The following is an 18,191-nucleotide window of genomic DNA, read 5'->3' as shown; positions in this document are numbered from 1 at the left end:
TCAGAAAGGAGCAAAGGAGCTCGGTTAAATTAACTGTTTAAAAATCGAAAACTGGATCCAAAATCATGATTGCTAGTTTGTTTTGGAGAAAGGTTGTGGTTATTTTTTAAAGTCACCTGATACAGCTGACTGGTATCAACAGAAGCCAGCTAGGGATGTTCTGTTTTGTACATTTGCATACAAAATTAATTTAGTGATATTACTTTGACCCAGTGATATTTAGCGATGTTGGTTTGAGATGCTTGCCTTGTGTGTGGAAAGCCTTTGATATACTATTCAGCTCCTTATTATTTGCCAGTGGCGCTCTTATTGGTTAGTTATGCTAAGCCTTGTCTTTACAGTGTAACTTTATAGAGTAATATCTAAAAAGTACTAGGAGAAAGAACACCTAGGCTGAGTAACAGATCAACACTGGTTACTGATCCTTTATCAAGGACAAATGTGTATTTTAACATTTACAGGTAGGCAGCAATGAAGGCAAAATTAAATTGGCAAAATACTTGTTGCAGGAAGATAAGTGAGATTAAGAGAACAGAAGATAGAAACATTTGCATTTACATATAAAATAGAGCATTTGGGTTTCTCTTGCCTGTCTTGAAGAGATATGTATGACATTGTAAAAGATTTGTTGTACATGTCCGTTAATTGCATTATGGAACTAAGATTGTTCATTTTAAGTATCCAAAGAAGAACGATTGGGAAAAAAAGCCTTATATAAACTAATTTTGTTTGAAACATACTTTTGGATTTTCAGGGTAGTTGAAAATTTTTCTTGTCTCAACTGGCTATGCATAATATTAAAAGAAGGCTTAAATGTATTGTGTGGTGTGACATGGAAATAGCCACTGGAAATGGGAAAGACCTGTCTGAAAGGCTTAATTGCTGCTGTTACAGAATTATTCACTGTGTAACTTACTGGTGCTTCAGCCTTCACATTTCTTAAATATGCCAAATGATGAAAATTTTCTTAGATCCTGTAAATATTATATTATTCCAGCTATAGCTAAGATTTCTGTAACTTTCAGCTAGTATTTCTAACTAGGAATACTAGGATAGTTTTACCACTGTTAGAATTATTTTTTTTTCCTTGAAATAGCTCTTCATGTGACTGTGGATGGCTGCCATGTTGCCTGCTGCCTCTTTATCTGGGTAGGGCTGCTGTTGTATTTCTTCAGATATGAATCCTTCCTAACTCTCACTTCTGTTGCTTTTTTCCAAATTTCAGTCAAGTTCTAGTGTGGAATTTTGTGTACAGTTCAAGGCGCTATAACCCACATCTGAAATTAAAATAACCCTATCTTCACTCTAATGTAATCCCTAGTCAGTTGTCTCAGTTTGGATAAGTTGAATTTAAGATGCTGTTTCTTGAAATTATATTGAAAATGAAGTGTAGATTTCTGAAGAGCAGTTTACATTGAATTCAAGTTTGTAGGTTCTTCACAGCCAGAGAAGGTTCTGCTGCTGTATGAATCTAAAAGTACTTCTGTCTTAAGTGTAGCTCATTATCCCCGCTCTGGCTCTATGTGAAAGACCCTCTGTGCTTGCATCCTGGAGAGCCTGATCTGAAAGTGCTTTCCAAATATAGGCAACATGAAGTTCATTATGAATTACAACAAAACATGATTAGGGTAAGTGTCTGAATATCTAGAAATTTTCTGTATCGTTCCTTCTTTGATTGTGGAGAAACTGAAGGCTCTCTTGCTTTCAGTATGCTTACAACAATTGTACCTGTAACTAAGCATTCTCCTAGAGAAGCTGGTGGCTCATGGCTTAGACAGGTACACTCTTCGCTGGGTGAAAAACTGGCTGGACGGCCGAGCCCAGAGAGTTGTGGTCAACAGAGTTAAATCCAGTTGGCGGCCGGTCACGAGCGGTGTTCCCCAGGGCTCAGTACTGGGGCCGGTCTTGTTCAATATCTTTATCAACGATCTGGATGAGGGGATCGAGTGCTCCCTTAGTAAGTTTGCAGACGACACCAAGTTGGGCGGGAGTGTTGATCTGCTCGAGGGTAGGAAGGCTTTGCAGGGGGACCTGGACAGGCTGAATCGATGAGCTGAGGTCAACTGTATGAGGTTCAACAAGGCCAAGTGCCAGGTCCTGCACTTTGGACTCATGCACAACAACCCCATGCAACGCTACAGGCTTGGGGAAGAGTGGCTGGAAAGCTGCCCAGAGGAAAAGGACCTGGGGGTGCTGGTTGACAGCCAGCTGAACATGAGCTGGCAGTGTGCCCAAGTGGCCACGAAGGCCAATGGCATCCTGGCCTGTATCAGAAATAGTGTGGCCAGCAGGAGTAGGGAGGTGATCGTGCCCCTGTACTTGGCACTGGTGAGGCTGCACCTCGAATCCTGTGTTCAGTTTTGGGCCCCTCACTACAGGAAGGACATTGAGGTGCTGGAGTGTGTCCAGAGAAGGGCAACGAAGCTGGTGAAGGGGCTGGGTCTTATGAGGAGCGGCTGAGGGAACTGGGGTTGTTTAGTCTGGAGAAGAGGAGGCTGAGGGGAGACCTCATCGCGCTCTACAACTACCTGAAAGGAGATTGTAGGGAGGTGGGTGTTGGTCTCTTCTCCCAAGTAACTGGCGATAGGACGAGAGGAAATGGCCTCAAGTTGCACCAAGGGAGGTTTAGACTGGACATTAGGAGAAATTTCTTTACTGAAAGAGTGATCAGGCCTTGGAACAGGCTGCCCAGGGAAGTGGTGGAGTCACCATCCCTGGAAGTATTTAAAAGACGTGTAGATGAGGCGCTTAGGGACATCGTTTAGTAGGCATGGTGGTGTTGAGTTGATGGTTGGAGCTGATGATCTTAGAGGTCTTTTCCAACCTTAATGATTCTATGATTCTAAGTCTTTAGGCTTCATGGCTTCAAATCGTCTGCTGGTAGCTCTGAAAAGGAATTCACTTGAGGACCCTATCCTCTCCAAAGAACAGATTTAAATTTTCTGGCAGAGATTGTGATGGATGTTTGCACACAAAGATACTTACTGGCTTGTAGGTTCAGTATCAGAGGCCGTCATACAGGAACTACTGGCCCTTGTTTTAAACTCCATGGATTTGCAAACAGGCATTAGTTTCTCTAGTTAGTAGTTTCAGCTGCAAACATGTGTTGTGGTTTAACCCCAGCCAGCAACTAAACACCACGCTGCCGCTTGCTCACTCCCACCCCGCCTCCGGTACGATGGGAGAGAGAATTGGGAGGGCACAAGTAGGAAAACTCGCGGGTTGAGGTAAAAACAGTTTAATAATTGAAACAAAACAAAGTATAACAGTAACATGATAACAATGACAATAATAGAATATACAAAGCAGGAGATGCACGATGCAACTGCTCACCACCTGCTGACCAATGCCCCGTGTGTCCCGAACCACGAGAGCCCCCCTTTCCTGGACCATGCCTCCTAATTATATACTGAGCATGATGTCACATGGTATGGAATACCCCATTGGTCAGCTGCCCTGGCTATCGTCCCCCCCTGCTCTGCTAGCTTCCCATGCATATGGCAGAGCATGGGAAGCCGAAAAGTCCCTGGTACAAGCCCACTCAGCAACAATCAAAACATCAATGGGCCATCAACGTTCCTCTCATACCAAACCCAAAACACAGCACCCCCCAGCTACTGCGAAGAAAGTAATTCTGTCCCAGCCAGACAACATGATAACCTCTAAGTTGGAAATTTGTACTGAATTATCTTCTGACAATTGCCTTTTGAGAAATTTGGAGCTTTGTGCTAATTCCACCCCCTACCTCTCCCACCACCCCCAGTTGTCTCAAATTCTGTAACTTTTCCTAGATACTGAAATTTTGAAAGCTTTCAAAAGGCAGCTTCCAGCAACAGATATTTGGAGAGATGAAAGATTTTGCCTTTTAACTTATAATAACAGGAAAATATAAATTGTTTTGTTACTTAAATTCTTTCTTGGTGCTTCTACCAATTTTATGAACTTAAGTCAAACATCTGCTCTCAAATTCCAAGAACCCCTTATAATGTCTCTTCTGTGGTCCTATGGTACCATGCTGTGCTTACTTCCACTGTTCCACAATTGTTGCTCTTCATTGGGATAGTGAAGGAGGCTACGTGGGAGAATTACTAGCAAATTTGTTTTTGTAGTCTGCAATAATTTTCTGCAGTTTCCCACCTTCCTTCAGAAACATCTGTTGAATTTTTTTCCTGATGTTGTGATCTTCCAATGGCTCTGAAAGAATGAGCAGTGGAGCTGGAAGAAGTTAAAGTGGAATAATATGTAACAAATCATTCTGAATCCCCCATCCCCTGAGGCAAAAGAAATCTGAAGTGTACAGTATGAGAGGACAATGCTCTAAAAAATGAACAGCATTCCCTATTACAAACCTGTAGACTGAGTTTTATTACCTTCCAAAAGCAGTATATTTGACCTGCCAGACTGCTCTGCAAAAATGGGAGTGTATGGATTTGGCATCCTTGGTCTGTCCTGCATAGGTATGTGCTGTAGAAGTGTTCAGGTAGGGGAAGGAGTCAATTGGATGAGTGAAGAACAGTGTTTCCTAAAAACTGGGGTTTTTTTAAACACAGATTTCCATGCCAGCTACATGTGTAAAATGCTGTGACTAGATAATTTTAGTTTTTTTAAATTTGGAGTCAAGCTGAAGCAATGGATTTTGGTTTTGTGTGTAAAATCAACCAATATTTGAGTATTTATTGGTTACTTAACTTACCGATCATGGTTTTAGAGGGATTCTACTGTACTAATGGTTATCAAACATCTGTTTTTAACTAAATGGCCTTTCCAATTCTGGCCTTGACAAGAAAAGACTATTTTCTTTTACTATTTCCTGATATTGGAAACTGAAGTAGTACATAATGACTGCAATCTTTTATTACTGTATGGCTACCTCCAAAGAAAGTGTTTTTTTTAATTAAAGCAGCAATGCTGATCTCTGAGCTGGAGGCAGAAAGTTGGCATGGGCTATCTCACTTCAGATAACTGCAAGAAAGCTTGTGGCAAGGTCAAGAAATGCTTTTGTACAACTTACTTTAGTGTGGATAAATCTAGTGTAGGGGGAGAGGGGAACCTCTGAAGACATCTTGTTCTTCTCCTTACAGAACCTTGCATGTTTGAAGGGACCTAGGGACATCATGTCATCCAGCTTCATGCTCAGAATAGGATCAGCACTGAATTTGAAACTGGTTGCTTAGAGCTTTGCCCAGTTGGGTCTTGCAAACCTCCAAGGATGGAGATTTCACAGCCTCTCTAAACAGCCTGCCCGGTTTCTTAGTTCTTCCCAGTAACTTTTTTCCTTACATCCAGTTGGAAATTCCCCACTTCAATTTGACCCCTGTCCTGTTTTCCTGCTGCGCACTGCAATAAAGAGCCTGGCTCCATTGTCTTAGTAAACTCCTCTTTAAGTACTGGAAGGCTGCTATTAGATGTCCACTAGAGCCTTGTTGTCTTTCAGGTTCAACAAGCCTCGTTGTGCTGGTCCTGGTGCGCTCTGACCATCTTGCTTGAGCTTATCAACATCTTTGAGTACTAGGAGTGTCCAAAACTGGATGCAGTATTTCAAATGTGTTCTAACAGGTGCTGAGTAAAGGGGAATAATTGCTGCTGTTGGTCTACTGGCTATGCTGCAGTTGATACAGCCCACTGTTCAATTATCCTTCATTACTGTCAGATGGTCTTCATACAGGTGGGGTACGTCAGCCTAAATGATTGTGTCTTGTCAAACATTAGGGCTTGATTAGGCTGCAGACAGCATGTTGCTTGTATGGTAAACTGTACCTGGGCCCAGACAGGGACAGTAAGCTCAGGTTTCCCTGTCCCAGGTTCCCCTGCACTTCCCTTCTGGGGTAAGCGTGGGCAGGAAAGTGTTGGACTTGGTTGCACATGTCAGTACAGTTGTGCTGCGTGGGTAGCGTCTTCCTTGCAGTGAGGCTCTGTAGGGAGAGCTCTTGCTTGGTGAAAGGATAATGTGTCAAATAGAAATTCTCTTCTAGCCTAAAGAGTGCTTTTTTTTTTTTAATTAAATATTTGTAACGAGACTCAGACCCATCTCTGTTTAGTTAGTATGATCTCCTTAAGGAAGGTGAAGTGTGTTTATGGTGATTTTTAACACTGAACAAATGCAACTACACAGATTTGTAAGATACAGACAAGGTCAGAATACCTGACTGAGATAGTAATTCCTGTTATACATAATTTAAAAAGATTTACAGATGTATGGATTAGATAATTAGGCACCTGACTTCTTTTTTTTTTAACAAGTATTGCCGTTTATATTTCTAATTAACACATACTTCAATGAAGGAAAAAATAGTCAATTGTGCACAAAACTGTCTGATAGAATGTTTACAAAAGGAAACAAAGCCTTTGATATAGGAGTTAAAATAGCTCTAAATCTGTTTCAGTAAGCTCAAACACTGTGTATGGCTGTCTGTTACCTCACTTTGGTTCTTTGGACGGATCAGAATCACAAATTTTGATGTCCCTTTTTCTCTTTATTAAGTAATACAATGTATTGAAATTAAATATGAATTTAGGAAAGATTGTACATTGAATATAATCTCTCAAAATTATAGCGCGTATTATCTCACAATTTTGAAAGAAGGTGAAGAAATACCTTTAAACACACACATCTCTATACTGTAGATTTACCTATCTCATGTTTCTATTATCCGAGTTTTGTTTGTGGTGTTGAACTAGATTCAAGTGATGGAAAGCGTGGAAACTTCAACTCGTTTGTGCCGTAGTTCTTATTCAGGGCACAAATATCAGGGCTGCTGCTTTTCAGTGGTCAATCTCAGAAATATATCCCAAACTTTCCATATGTATCAACATAAATGGGATTACTAAGCCTGTAGAAAACTGTGGAACCTTTGGATCCCTGGATTATGGTACATTTCACCCTGAGAAAGCTGTACGTGAAGTTATGCCCCATAGGAGTAATCTTTCTGTCATGAAAAAGAAAGTCAATAAATATAGTATCTTACAATCTTTATTTGTTTGAGAGAAAGTAGAGGGAAGTATATGGAAGGCACAGTATAACTCTGAATTATACTTTAATGCAGGGAAAAACTGGTAGTACAGCTGGTATGCTCTATAAAGTGAAGTATTGCATCTTCAGGTTGTGAGTTCAGCGATTGAATTTACAAGGTCTGCAATATTGTATCTGCAGTTCTTTAATGTGCAACTAACTTCTGCTATTCTTGAGTATTAAGAGGGCTGTGTACCTTAAATAATAGTGAGCTTCACCTTTACTTCTGTATAACAAGTACTTTGTAATTAATGGTTTTTAAAATTTGATTACTTTATTACTTTTGCAGAAGAAAATACCAACAAAGAAAATTCATACAAGTAATTGTCGGAAATGCCCAGACTTTTTAAACACACTGAAATTCTCTGTGCTTTGAGAATGTAATTTTTTTTGTCTTTGTAAGAAAAGAAAGAAAAAGGGATGCTCATTAACGAATCAAATGCAAATGGTGAAACTTGGTTTTTGGATGTATGTGTTAATTGATGAAAACTGCCAGATGACTGGAATGAATAAGTGTTCCTTCTCCTTGTATACTTCAGAACTTGACTTAACTTTTTAAATACAGACTATTCTTTTTGTTTTCATTATTTAAGGGAAGGTTTTAGGTTTTCATCTCAAGAAGCTGCTTCAAGTTTTGGTGATGATCGCTTACTGATAGAAAAGTTCATTGATAACCCTCGTCACATAGAAATCCAGGTTTGTAGTATTGTTATTATTTATTATTTAGTTAATAAGATTTGAACTCCTAAACTAATTGAAGTTCAAAACGTTTCAAACACTCTGCTAAAAAAGGCCTAGTCTCTTGTGTTTTCCTGTGTCTTGGGCCATTGCTCAAACTACGTGGCTATCATGCACAATACAGCCTTCCTGTTTTTATTCTCTAGCCTTTCTTTAGCAGGAAGACAATGAACTGCGCTCAATTAGTTGGAAAAAAGATTAAAATGGTTGTAGACATCTGTCCTGAGGGCTGGAGCTTGAACTCTGGATCCTGATTGCAGTGCTTGAGTGCAGCAGAGGATGTCGGAGTTCAAGCACTGCTGTGCTTAACCTTTTTCTTGCAAGCTCTAGGTGGTTTTGTCAGTATTTTGAATTCTGTTCTGAAGTATCTAATGCTCCCTGGGAACTCAGGAGGATTTGTGTCCCATTTTGGGCATTTGTGATTCAAAATCAGGTGTATTCTCCTTAACTTCTGGATTGTGACCATTCATATTGTTTATTGGATCTAGTGTTAAACCAGATGTGCTAATGCAAAACAAGACCTGTTTGTTTTGGACAGACCCTTTAACAAAATTATGATTTTAAAATTTGTGATGTATTTGATCTTACATAGGCAACGAAATTGTGTTTGTCAATAGCCTTGAAATAATCTTTCCTGACAAGAAATCTGTATGGACTATGTCAGTTTCCTCAACAGAAATTTCATTTATTTTTGTCCAAAATCTAAAGTTGTGGCTTCTTTTACAGTGAGAGCCTGAAGTATTTTGACAGTAGCTCAATGACTGAATGAACCAACAACAATAAATTTGATAGTGTGGAATGATTTGTAAGAGAAAATTACTTAACGTTTTTTATTCCACGAGGTAGATGACCATTCAAACCTGATACTTCCTATGTGTTTTTTTATTTTAAATTTCCATATAAAACTTGTCTGTGCACAGGCTAACTTATTGCGTATGTGAAATGAAGAAACAGTCTGTAAAAATGACATTTAAACCCCAACATATTCTCTTTTGAAAGCTCACAAGAAGGTATGTAGTGAACACTTAGTTTCAGCATTAATCTTAGGTTACAAAAGAGGTCAGATTGCTAGAGCTTCTTCCTATATTCTCTTGCTATGGCTAATAATTTTTGGCTACCTATGTCTTTGTTTCTTTTTGTTTTGTGTGCGAATCAGTATAGGTTAAAGATTTATTCCTTTTAGTGCTTGCAGATTTGGGAGCTTCAGCAGCTTCCTACTGACTCTTTGACTAAAGTTAGATGAGAATGATCCCTCCATACTTTCATGAGTTGGAGGCAGATTTTACATTGTCTTGATTCCTTTAGGTTTAAAAAAGGTTACCTCAAAAAAAATTAGGCAGTACTGTATTTAAGAACAGTCAAATAATTTCACCTAGATTAAACAAAATAGCTTTGCCATTAATAATTCATAGTTTTATTTATAATAAGTGTACAGTGAATGTTGTTTTCCGTACACAAACACTTTGATGGTGCCTTTTAACAATATCATAGCATATCATTTTAACTTCATGTTCTAATCAGCTTTAGGACGTTGACCTTGGTTCATTTTCAAACTGCTAAATATACAAACAATTCGAGACCAGATGCCAAATATTTATTAATTTAGCAGTAACTTTTAAATAGAACTTTTTTTAACATTCTCATATAGCTCCAAAGCATTGGTACTTAAAATTGTTAAATAAGGGGTTTCCTGTGTCTAGCTATAAAACAATCACTTTGTAAAACATGAGAAAAGACTAAAACAATTAACAGGAAAATAGAGTCCAAATAGACTTTATGCCTGAACTGATTTGAAGTCTTATTCTCCTGAAATATCTGATATAAAGGACCTGAGTTTAAAGTAAGAGTACATGGAATGTCTAACTACTGACTAAATAGCAATCTTACAACTGGAAATAGAATTTAGCTGAATCATGTAGGAGAGGTTGCAATATGTTATATTTAATTATTTTGGTATATAGATGTACATAGCATATACTAATGTCATAATAATCTAATCCCACAAAACAGGGCATTTTCTTTTAGGAATATTTAGATATTTAGAAAAAAAGCTGTAGCCGTGACATGCATTTTTAGTGAGATGTGTCCTAGAATCTCACGTCATCTCAGAGATGATGATTTCAATATTCTGTAAATGTCTTCTGAAACATAATTGTTTTATGAAGTAGGTAGCTTCTTTAGTTTCTGATAATGAAAACGGTGTACCCAAAATGAAAGTAAAAGCCAACACTAGATATTGTTTGGCTTATTCTATTTATAATTACGTTTTCATAGTAAATGCTCATGCATGTCTCTTTTTGAGCCATATTAACTGATAATGGAAAAACATTTATTTTAAGATCCAGGTTGCAGAAATTAAGTAGGATACAAGAAATGTTCTGAAGTGAAAGAAAATATTTACTAGTTGGCTTAAAAAATATTTTATATCCCCTTCAGGAAAATAGAGAGCGAGCGAGCACAGGAACTCATTTTTATTGAAATACACCAGGACTTGTTGGTTTGTTTGTTTTGGTGAGGCTGAATTCTGTGGTAAGTTGTAGGCTTTCTAACAATGAAACAGAAGTGCTCACAAGGAATCGTTCTACTTACAGGACAGCCATTTTCCGAGTACCATGCTATGCCATAGAGGTACTGTTTTAATACTAAAAAAAGGACAAAAGAAAAAAAATCAAAAATATCTTTTGTCCTCCCAAATGAGTTTTTGTAGACCTCCTTGATATTTAGTTCTGGATTGGATGAGTTAGGACTCGGGTAGGAAGTTGCTTTAGATGTTGCTGGGTTTTTTTTTGGTTTTTTTTTTTTAGGCTTTGTACTGAGTCACCTGTTACAGAATCTAGCAGTTGGCTAGAGCACTCTCATGCTGCCACTACTAAACTTCCCCCTGGGCAGGGAAGAGGGTTCTGGGATAAGCTGTAGTTTAGGAACTCCCAAAGTCATTGATCTTGTAGAACTCTTTGGAGGGGATTTTTCCCCTAGAAAGCTCCATAAATTTATGGGAGTGCAACAGAATTTCTGAGGAAAAGATAAGTCTGATCCTACAGAGTGCAGAGCACTCTGGTTCTGATGGTGCATAGTGCACACGAGTTGTCTTCATGAGATCAGTGCCTTGTTTGCAGTCACATCTACCCAGACTATTCACACATCAGCAAACATTGGTGTCATAGATGCAGGAATTCATCTTGCTTAGTGCCATACTCGCTCTGTGGTGCTAAAAGGGATAATAAATAATACAGATTCATTGTCACAAACGTGAGTAGTTACAGTTGAGTTCACACAGTTTGAAATAGATTGTCTCCTTTTTTTATCTTGTCTGTTTTCAGTGTGGAGCTACACTGTTAAAGAATGAAGCATCAATATTGGCACAGGTTCCCACAGATCAGAGCAGGAAGATGGGAAAAAAATGGATTAGAGGGAAAATTTTATAAGGAAGAAAGGGAGCAGGTGTGGTCTGCAATGAAAGAAATTGTTCCAGGAATAAGTGTAAAATATAAGATTGGAGGAAGTCTACTTGAATCCTCAAATCCTGTATCCTGCTATTGGAAATGGCTGCACTATACAGTCGATTTCATGAAGTAATAGAGTTCCTTTTCTTACTTTTCCTTCCAGTTTGAAGTTGCAGAATCAGTTGAGAGTTTTGTTATGCCAAACTTGTGCTTTTTCTAATTTAATTTAGGTAGTTGAATCTAGATGCTTGACTGTATGTTTAGCTCTTCCATGAACTGAAGCTGCAGCCAAGAACTGTAGTTGACACCTGATTTTTGAGAAATTCCTTGAAATTTACTGCTTTGATTTCCATTTAAAGTATTTAAAGTAGCAAATTTTATTATTCTTAATAAAAGATTGCAAAGTTTCTGAAGACTTTCTATTCTTCGTTAAAGACAGGGTGCTGTGATTTGCCTACTGTGAGGAGGCTCTGTTAGCCATTGTTTCTGAAAACTTGTGTGTGTAATTCATGAGCAAAATTTGGCATCCTTTGAGATTTTTCTCTCCTTTGTTGATGCAAGATATTGCTTAACGATATGCTTCTGAGTAATTTCATTATGCAATACAATTTTAAATGCTTGAAAATGTAGTTTTAATCTTATTTCAGTCTTTTTATTTTTGGTTTCTGAACTTTTTGGAGCTTCTTACAAATTTTGAAGTGAGTGTGGTTTTGCCATATAGAGACTCTCTACAGAGGCTTTAGAATAATCCTGTTCGGAATTTGAAGGAGCATTCAGTTAGCATTTCATATACAATTAATTTTCTACATTGGCATTTTTTCCCAACCTTTTTTTCTAGATTGGAATAAAATTATTTTTAAATTAAACTACATAATAGTATAATGTCAAAAGGCCATATGCATATATCTGTTTGTTAATAGCAGTGTGTTATTGTTTCAGGTTTTGGCAGATAAACATGGTAATGCCTTATGGTTGAATGAAAGAGAGTGCTCCATTCAAAGGAGAAACCAAAAAGTTGTGGAGGAAGCACCGAGGTATGTATATTAGACTCTTGATGCAGCTTCATAGTTACTGAAAGCACTTTTGGAAAGCTGCTGATTTTATTTGTTGTACAAATAAAAGTGAATTTTGTTCTATTAAAAACCACAAAGAAAATAAATAAATGTTTAAGTTATAAGTCATTTGACTGTAATGCAATTTTGATGTTGTACTTTGAGGGTGTTTTGATCTTGCTTCATGATGTCTTTCTGTAAGAAGAAAACAGGTGGTGGTGTTAATTTTTTTCATGATCTTGTATAAAATGGATATGGATCTTACCAATCAAATATATGTGGTACATGAGACGGCTTTCTTAATATATCTGAGATATTTTTCCTTTTCTTTGCAATTCAACTTCTGGATTTAAGAGTAAAATAAAATATGGAATAAGTATTCATTTTACCATAGATACAGATATTTGTCTGTGTTATAGTAATTGTGAGAGGACCAGATAATACTGTTTATTTCTATTTGGAATGGAACACGAAGTACTAAATACTCTGTGCCACTTTTAGTACCATTCATGGTAGCGAACTATAGATGTAGGTGTCCAGTAACTCAAAAGTACTAAGTGATCTTAATCCCACTGATTTCAAATGGAGCTGAAACACATTGCTACTGTGCAAGGTATGGTCTTGCTGTGTTTTCTGTTGCATGGCATTCATCAGAGAATATGTGTAGAAAAAAGGGCAGAAGGAAGTTCTGATTTCAGAAAACCAGACATAGGTATATCACTACCCGTGGGAATTCCCAGTGTAATGCGTTCACCAACTGGGGTGGGTTTGCCGTTATTTTGTAGCACAGAACTATGTGATGCAACAAATTAGGATGTGAGGAAAAGCACATCATTCAAATGATGACTGTTTAGAGGCAGCATATAAGTTAATGTTGGATCATAATTGTGGGACTGGCGCTGTTTATGACCTAGATCTCAAATTAAAATACAAAGTTTAAATCTAAGGATACAAACCCACTAATAAATGCTCAAATAGCTGTTGTTGCTTTCTGGTAGTGCTTGTGGATCTCTGGAAGCCTTATGCCTAAAGATCTGGCTATGTTTTTGTTTGTGAAGCATGATGGCTTCAGATCCTGATATAATGTGTGTGTGCATATACACATACCTAAGCACTTAAGAGAGGAGAGTCTTTTGTCTCGGGAGTACATGTAAGGCACTGCCTGCCACACTGCCTGCTCATTTTCCATGCCTGTGGTCAATTAAAGGGAGTGATATCTCTTTCTCTCACCAGCCAACTGTGATCAGATGTTTTCTTCCATCAGAAGTATCAGCCTTTTAACTTTCTTGGGCTTCTCTGTTGGAGTTGCCAGTAAATTTTCTCATCCCTTCCTATAACTCTACAAAAGAGTATGGGCAAGTCAATAGCTTCCAAAATTTGGCGTGAAAACTCTTCTTCCTTCTTGTTGTTGAATGTTTTAGACTCTGCCAGACTTTTACTGACAGCTTTGGAAGGCTTATCTGCCTTACAGTTGGCTGCAGAATCCATTTATTTACAAAGGGTTACAAGACTGTTGCAGATAAGCAGGGCACTAACTTCTCTGAGACACCATAGAGACCTAAAGCCCTTCCTGTGAATGCTGTTTCTGTTAGTCTCATTGATTAATGACTCCTGGAAACACCTCTTCTTGTATGGCTGGGTGGAGGAAATGTGAAGTCCTCAGTGGTCCTTTTTTTTTCTCCTATTTTAAAAGGTAGCTGCCATTAAGAGCTCTGAGACAGGTTGAAGCTTTTTTTTTTTCCTTTCATGAAGCCTAGGAGATAGGGATGCTGTGGGCTAAAATGTTTATTTGTCTTTTGTACAGTTTAGGGCTTCTGGCTCTGGCCTCTTTTCAAGCCTCTTGATTTACTTTTTTCCTATTATGGTGTTTTCCTAAGTATCTAGTTTAAGAGACTGATTGTTGAGGACCTTTTGGCTTTGAGAATGATCTCTATGATTTTCTTAAAGCTAAGTCTGCAGCTGTTGAACTTACCCTAATGGGATCATTTCGTGTTTGAATGTCCAGTTTTCCTGGGGAAGTTCTGTCTCATGTTGAAAAAAGAAAAAGAAAAAAAAAAAATCTCTTTTGAGGAGAGAAAGCTCTTATTTCACAACCTGATGAGGTTACAGCCTTCAAGGGAGCCCTGGTGTTCACAGTGGTCAATCCCCCGGTGTCAAATAGGAGACCAACAAACTTAGTTTATACCCTTTTACTGTAGTCAGTTGTCCTACTCTGTCTGTTCTGGGAAGCACAGACAGTAAGACACAGGTGGTCATTGCCAGTTTTTTAGTTAGTGCTGAGCAAAGTTAGTGCTACGCAAACCTTCCAGTGATTTACAGTAATTTTCTTTGCTTCTAGCTTCACGCCTTTTTGGAAGATGCTGTTGGCTACTCATTTCACCACAGAGGCTGAAATTTAAACAGACAAGTAACATTTAATAGTCTGTTGTTGTTCCTTAGTTCAGTTTTTGTTCCTCCTCTGCCCAAACTCTTCTCTATTCATTTTCAGGGACAGTTGCTATGAGACAGTGTCCTTTGGCAAGAAAAAATGTGAGAGCGTGGTTGTATTTTCTTATCTGCTAGAGTGATTAATAAGGGATTATTCCCCATGTGGAGAAACAAGGTCCATAAGCTTATCAGAAGATCCATTGATCCTTTAGGATCAATTTGAAGTAAATGGATCAATGGAAAGTAAATATACAAGAGTCTTAGCTGACTTCCTATTCAATAACTGGAGCTCAAAGGAGTACTCTTAAACTTCACTTTGGTAAGAGCCTGTGTCCTATCTAACCATTTCAGAAACCGTTAGAAGCTTTTTGAAGCACTTTAATTTTTGACTCGCCACTTGGGTGAAGGAATGTCCAGCTGTTCAGAGGCACTTGACTATCTGTACTATTTGATGCCCAAAGTTAAGATTTTGGAATGTTGTTATGGAGAAGTGCCACACAAAGGTCTTTCCACTTACTGTGATCACCCAGCACTATCCTTTGCTTTAGCAGTCAAACAGAGTAAACATTTGATCCTCCATGGAATACCATTTAGAATCATAGAATCACTGAATCATTTTGGTTGGAAAAGACCTTAAGATCATCGAGTCCAACTGTAAACCTAACACTGCCAAGTTCACCACTAAACCATGTCCCTAAGCACCACATCTACATGTCTTTTAAATACCTCCAGCGATCGTGACTCAACCACTTCCATGGGCAGCCTGTTCCAATGCTCGACAAACCCTTTTGGTGAAGCAATTTTTCTTAATCTCCAATCTAAACCTCCCCTGGTGCAACTTGAGGCCATTTCCTCTTGTCCTATCACTTGTTACTTGGGAGAAGAGACTGATACCCACCTCACTACAACCTCCTTTCAGGTAGTTGTAGAGCGTGATGAGGTCTCCCCTCAGCCTCCTCTTCTCCAGGCTAAACAACCCCAGTTCCCTCAGCCGCTCCTCGTAGGACTTGTGCTCCAGGCCCTTCACCAGCTTCATTGTTCTTCGGACACGCTCCAGCACCTCAATGTCTTTCTTGTAGTGAGGGGCTCAAAACTGAACACATGATTCAAGGTGCGGTCTCTAACTATCATATCTCAAAATGCTGAGCTGGGTATAAACCTTCTCTCTACATTTTCAGGCCTTTTCTGGACAAGTAATGATGGAACAGCGCCCTGCCATTGTATTCTCTACTAGCATGCAAGCGCCGTATTAGCATCCACAATGGGCAAGTCCTTAGAACTTGCTAGCTGCCTGCTTATTCCCCTTTCTTGTCTCTAGATTTCTCTCTATGATTCCATGTCCTTTGAGTTAAACCTTAGCATCCAAGACTTTCAGGATAAGCTAATTCTTAGGACAGTCTCTAACAATTTCCCCAAATTTCCCTGAATTTCATCTCAGGCAGGAAATAATTTATTATGTTTTTTTTTTCTTCTTAGCTGCATACATTCAGAGTTGAGATTGCCTTATCTATCCTAGGTGTTAGTTTTGTGGTGTGTTTTTAAATTGAAAGATTTTCTTTCAGTTTCAGTTCAAAGGACAAAAATGTTTCTTTCTATTTCTGCCTGTGACAGAAAGATCTAAGAGGCAGGAGATTTAAAAGGGAGGCTAGTTTATCAGTAAGTGACTGCATTAGAATGCAAGTGAAACAGTTAAACTATTTTTGTGACCTTTTTTGCATGCTCCATTGTTAGCTTCTCTCAGGAATGTTTCTGTCCTTGGAAGGTGCACAGACAGCAACTTCTTTCACTTTCTCCAAGCACTAAGCTCTCTCTGAAAAATCTCAGTATGATACCAAGTACCTCAGGATCATATTCCAGATTAACTGCTAAGGTGCTACTTGAAGCCACCGACAATTTGAATGAATGTATATAGGCACGAACTTAGCAAAAAGGTATGTTATTGAACTAGACTCTATGTACAAGCTCTGCTTAGAGTTGTGCTGCATGTATGTATGTCAGACTCTACATTTCCTATCACTCTGTCTAGAAATCCTTGAAGGATTTGGGGTTAAGAGAAACAGTGAGCCTGTTCTGTTTGTGTCTGTGTACATGATTCATAGGTGGGTACAGTTAGATGTGGGAGCAAGACTGTGTTCTCAAATACTTTAGCATATTTATGCCTGTGGTGTGGTAGTACATAATAGATGTCTCAAAGGAGAATGATTTTTGTAGGTAATTTTTTTAAACGAACAGTATGCCTAACTATTTCCGAAGAGCAGCAGGTAAGTTGACCTTGACATTTAGAAAATGAGGTTATTATTGTCTCCCAGTGTAGTGGTATCTTCAGAGGAGGAGTAAACGTTACTGATGGTGGTTGTTTTTTTTTTTTTTTGGTCTAACCTGAGCAGTGTATTTCCACTGACAGTGTAACGGTCTGTACTTTTCAAAATCTCAACCTTATCTGTGAGTGAAAGTGGTGGAGATATTTTGGGAAACATTATCTGGTGAACTAGAAGTGGAGAGGTACCATCTTGCCCATGTGGTCATCTCTCTGGATGTAGAAACAATGGAACAAACCAATTGTATTGTCTTTGATCAACTTTACAATAGCTTGAAGAAGGTCTTATGAGTGAAATGTCAGGTCTGATCTTACTTTTCCTTTTTGGTGCTTTTATCTTGTGAATCCTTTTTATTTTGCAGCCTTCATGCTGCCATAGGAGCTATTTGGTCGAAAGAATAACAGGTATATGTGTGAGAAAAAGATTTGAAGTCAGGTTTAAAATGCTGTATTTTCAAGTGATGCCTAATTAGATTGGAGAAGAGTTATTTCAGTTGTAAAAGGTGCATTGTTAAAGAAGGGAGAAACAATGTATATGAAAGGTAAAGCAGCAGAGGGGAATAGGAAGACTTTGGTTAATTAACCTAGCTGATTGTGGGGACGATCCAGTCATTTTAGAGCACAAAGCTTAACCACGTGGCAGAGATCAAGTTTAGCAGTGTGACACCTGTGTTCCATTCTTTGGCTACAGCAGGAGGTGAACAGAGAGATCTCAGACCTACATTTAACAAACATAGGGAAGACACTACTGTAATAAAGGGGAGTAACTGTCTTTCATCCGTATGAGAAGTAATAATGGTTGTTCTAGAAATAGAGTATGAAGCCAGTATTGAAAAGGTCCTGTTCTTCATAAGCCATTCATTGACCTTTCATGATCAAAGCCCTGCAGAAACCCTAAATTGAATTATAGATTGTTGATTTTATGTAATGTATTATCCTCTTATTGAACCAAAATAAGAAACATTATGAAACTCTCTTACATTACCAGTGCCTATTTTTGATAGCTACGACACAGTTTTGCACATCTTCTGTTTTTTCCTTTGATCTGGTGTAGGACCTGATAGCTTTCTTGGGATCAGACTTGACTTCCTTTTCCTGTTGATCCTGTTGTTTGCCAAGAAAGAAATTTTTTCCTAAATTCTGAAAATGTCTGCCCTACTGTCCATCAGAATCTGCCCATGTGGGCACAGGAAGGATGGCGGTGC

General features: G+C 38.5%; 1 protein-coding gene across 10 annotated transcripts in view; it reads left to right on the top strand.

Annotated features, from left to right (window-relative positions):
• PCCA (propionyl-CoA carboxylase subunit alpha) overlaps window positions 1-18,191 on the top strand; it is a 291,279-nt gene that overhangs the window by 98,959 nt on the left and 174,129 nt on the right. For all 10 annotated transcript variants that reach the window (XM_075137806.1, XM_075137817.1, XM_075137809.1 and 7 more), the window contains 2 exons: window positions 7,603-7,705; window positions 12,130-12,224. In XM_075137806.1, the coding sequence (XP_074993907.1) occupies window positions 7,603-7,705; window positions 12,130-12,224 (198 nt within the window). The remainder of the gene's footprint in view (window positions 1-7,602; window positions 7,706-12,129; window positions 12,225-18,191) is intronic.

The sequence above is a fragment of the Calonectris borealis genome, chromosome 1 (genome assembly GCF_964195595.1).
Source record: "Calonectris borealis chromosome 1, bCalBor7.hap1.2, whole genome shotgun sequence".
Taxonomy (NCBI): Eukaryota; Metazoa; Chordata; class Aves; order Procellariiformes; family Procellariidae; genus Calonectris; species Calonectris borealis.
This window is presented reverse-complemented; position numbering and strand designations above follow the sequence as displayed.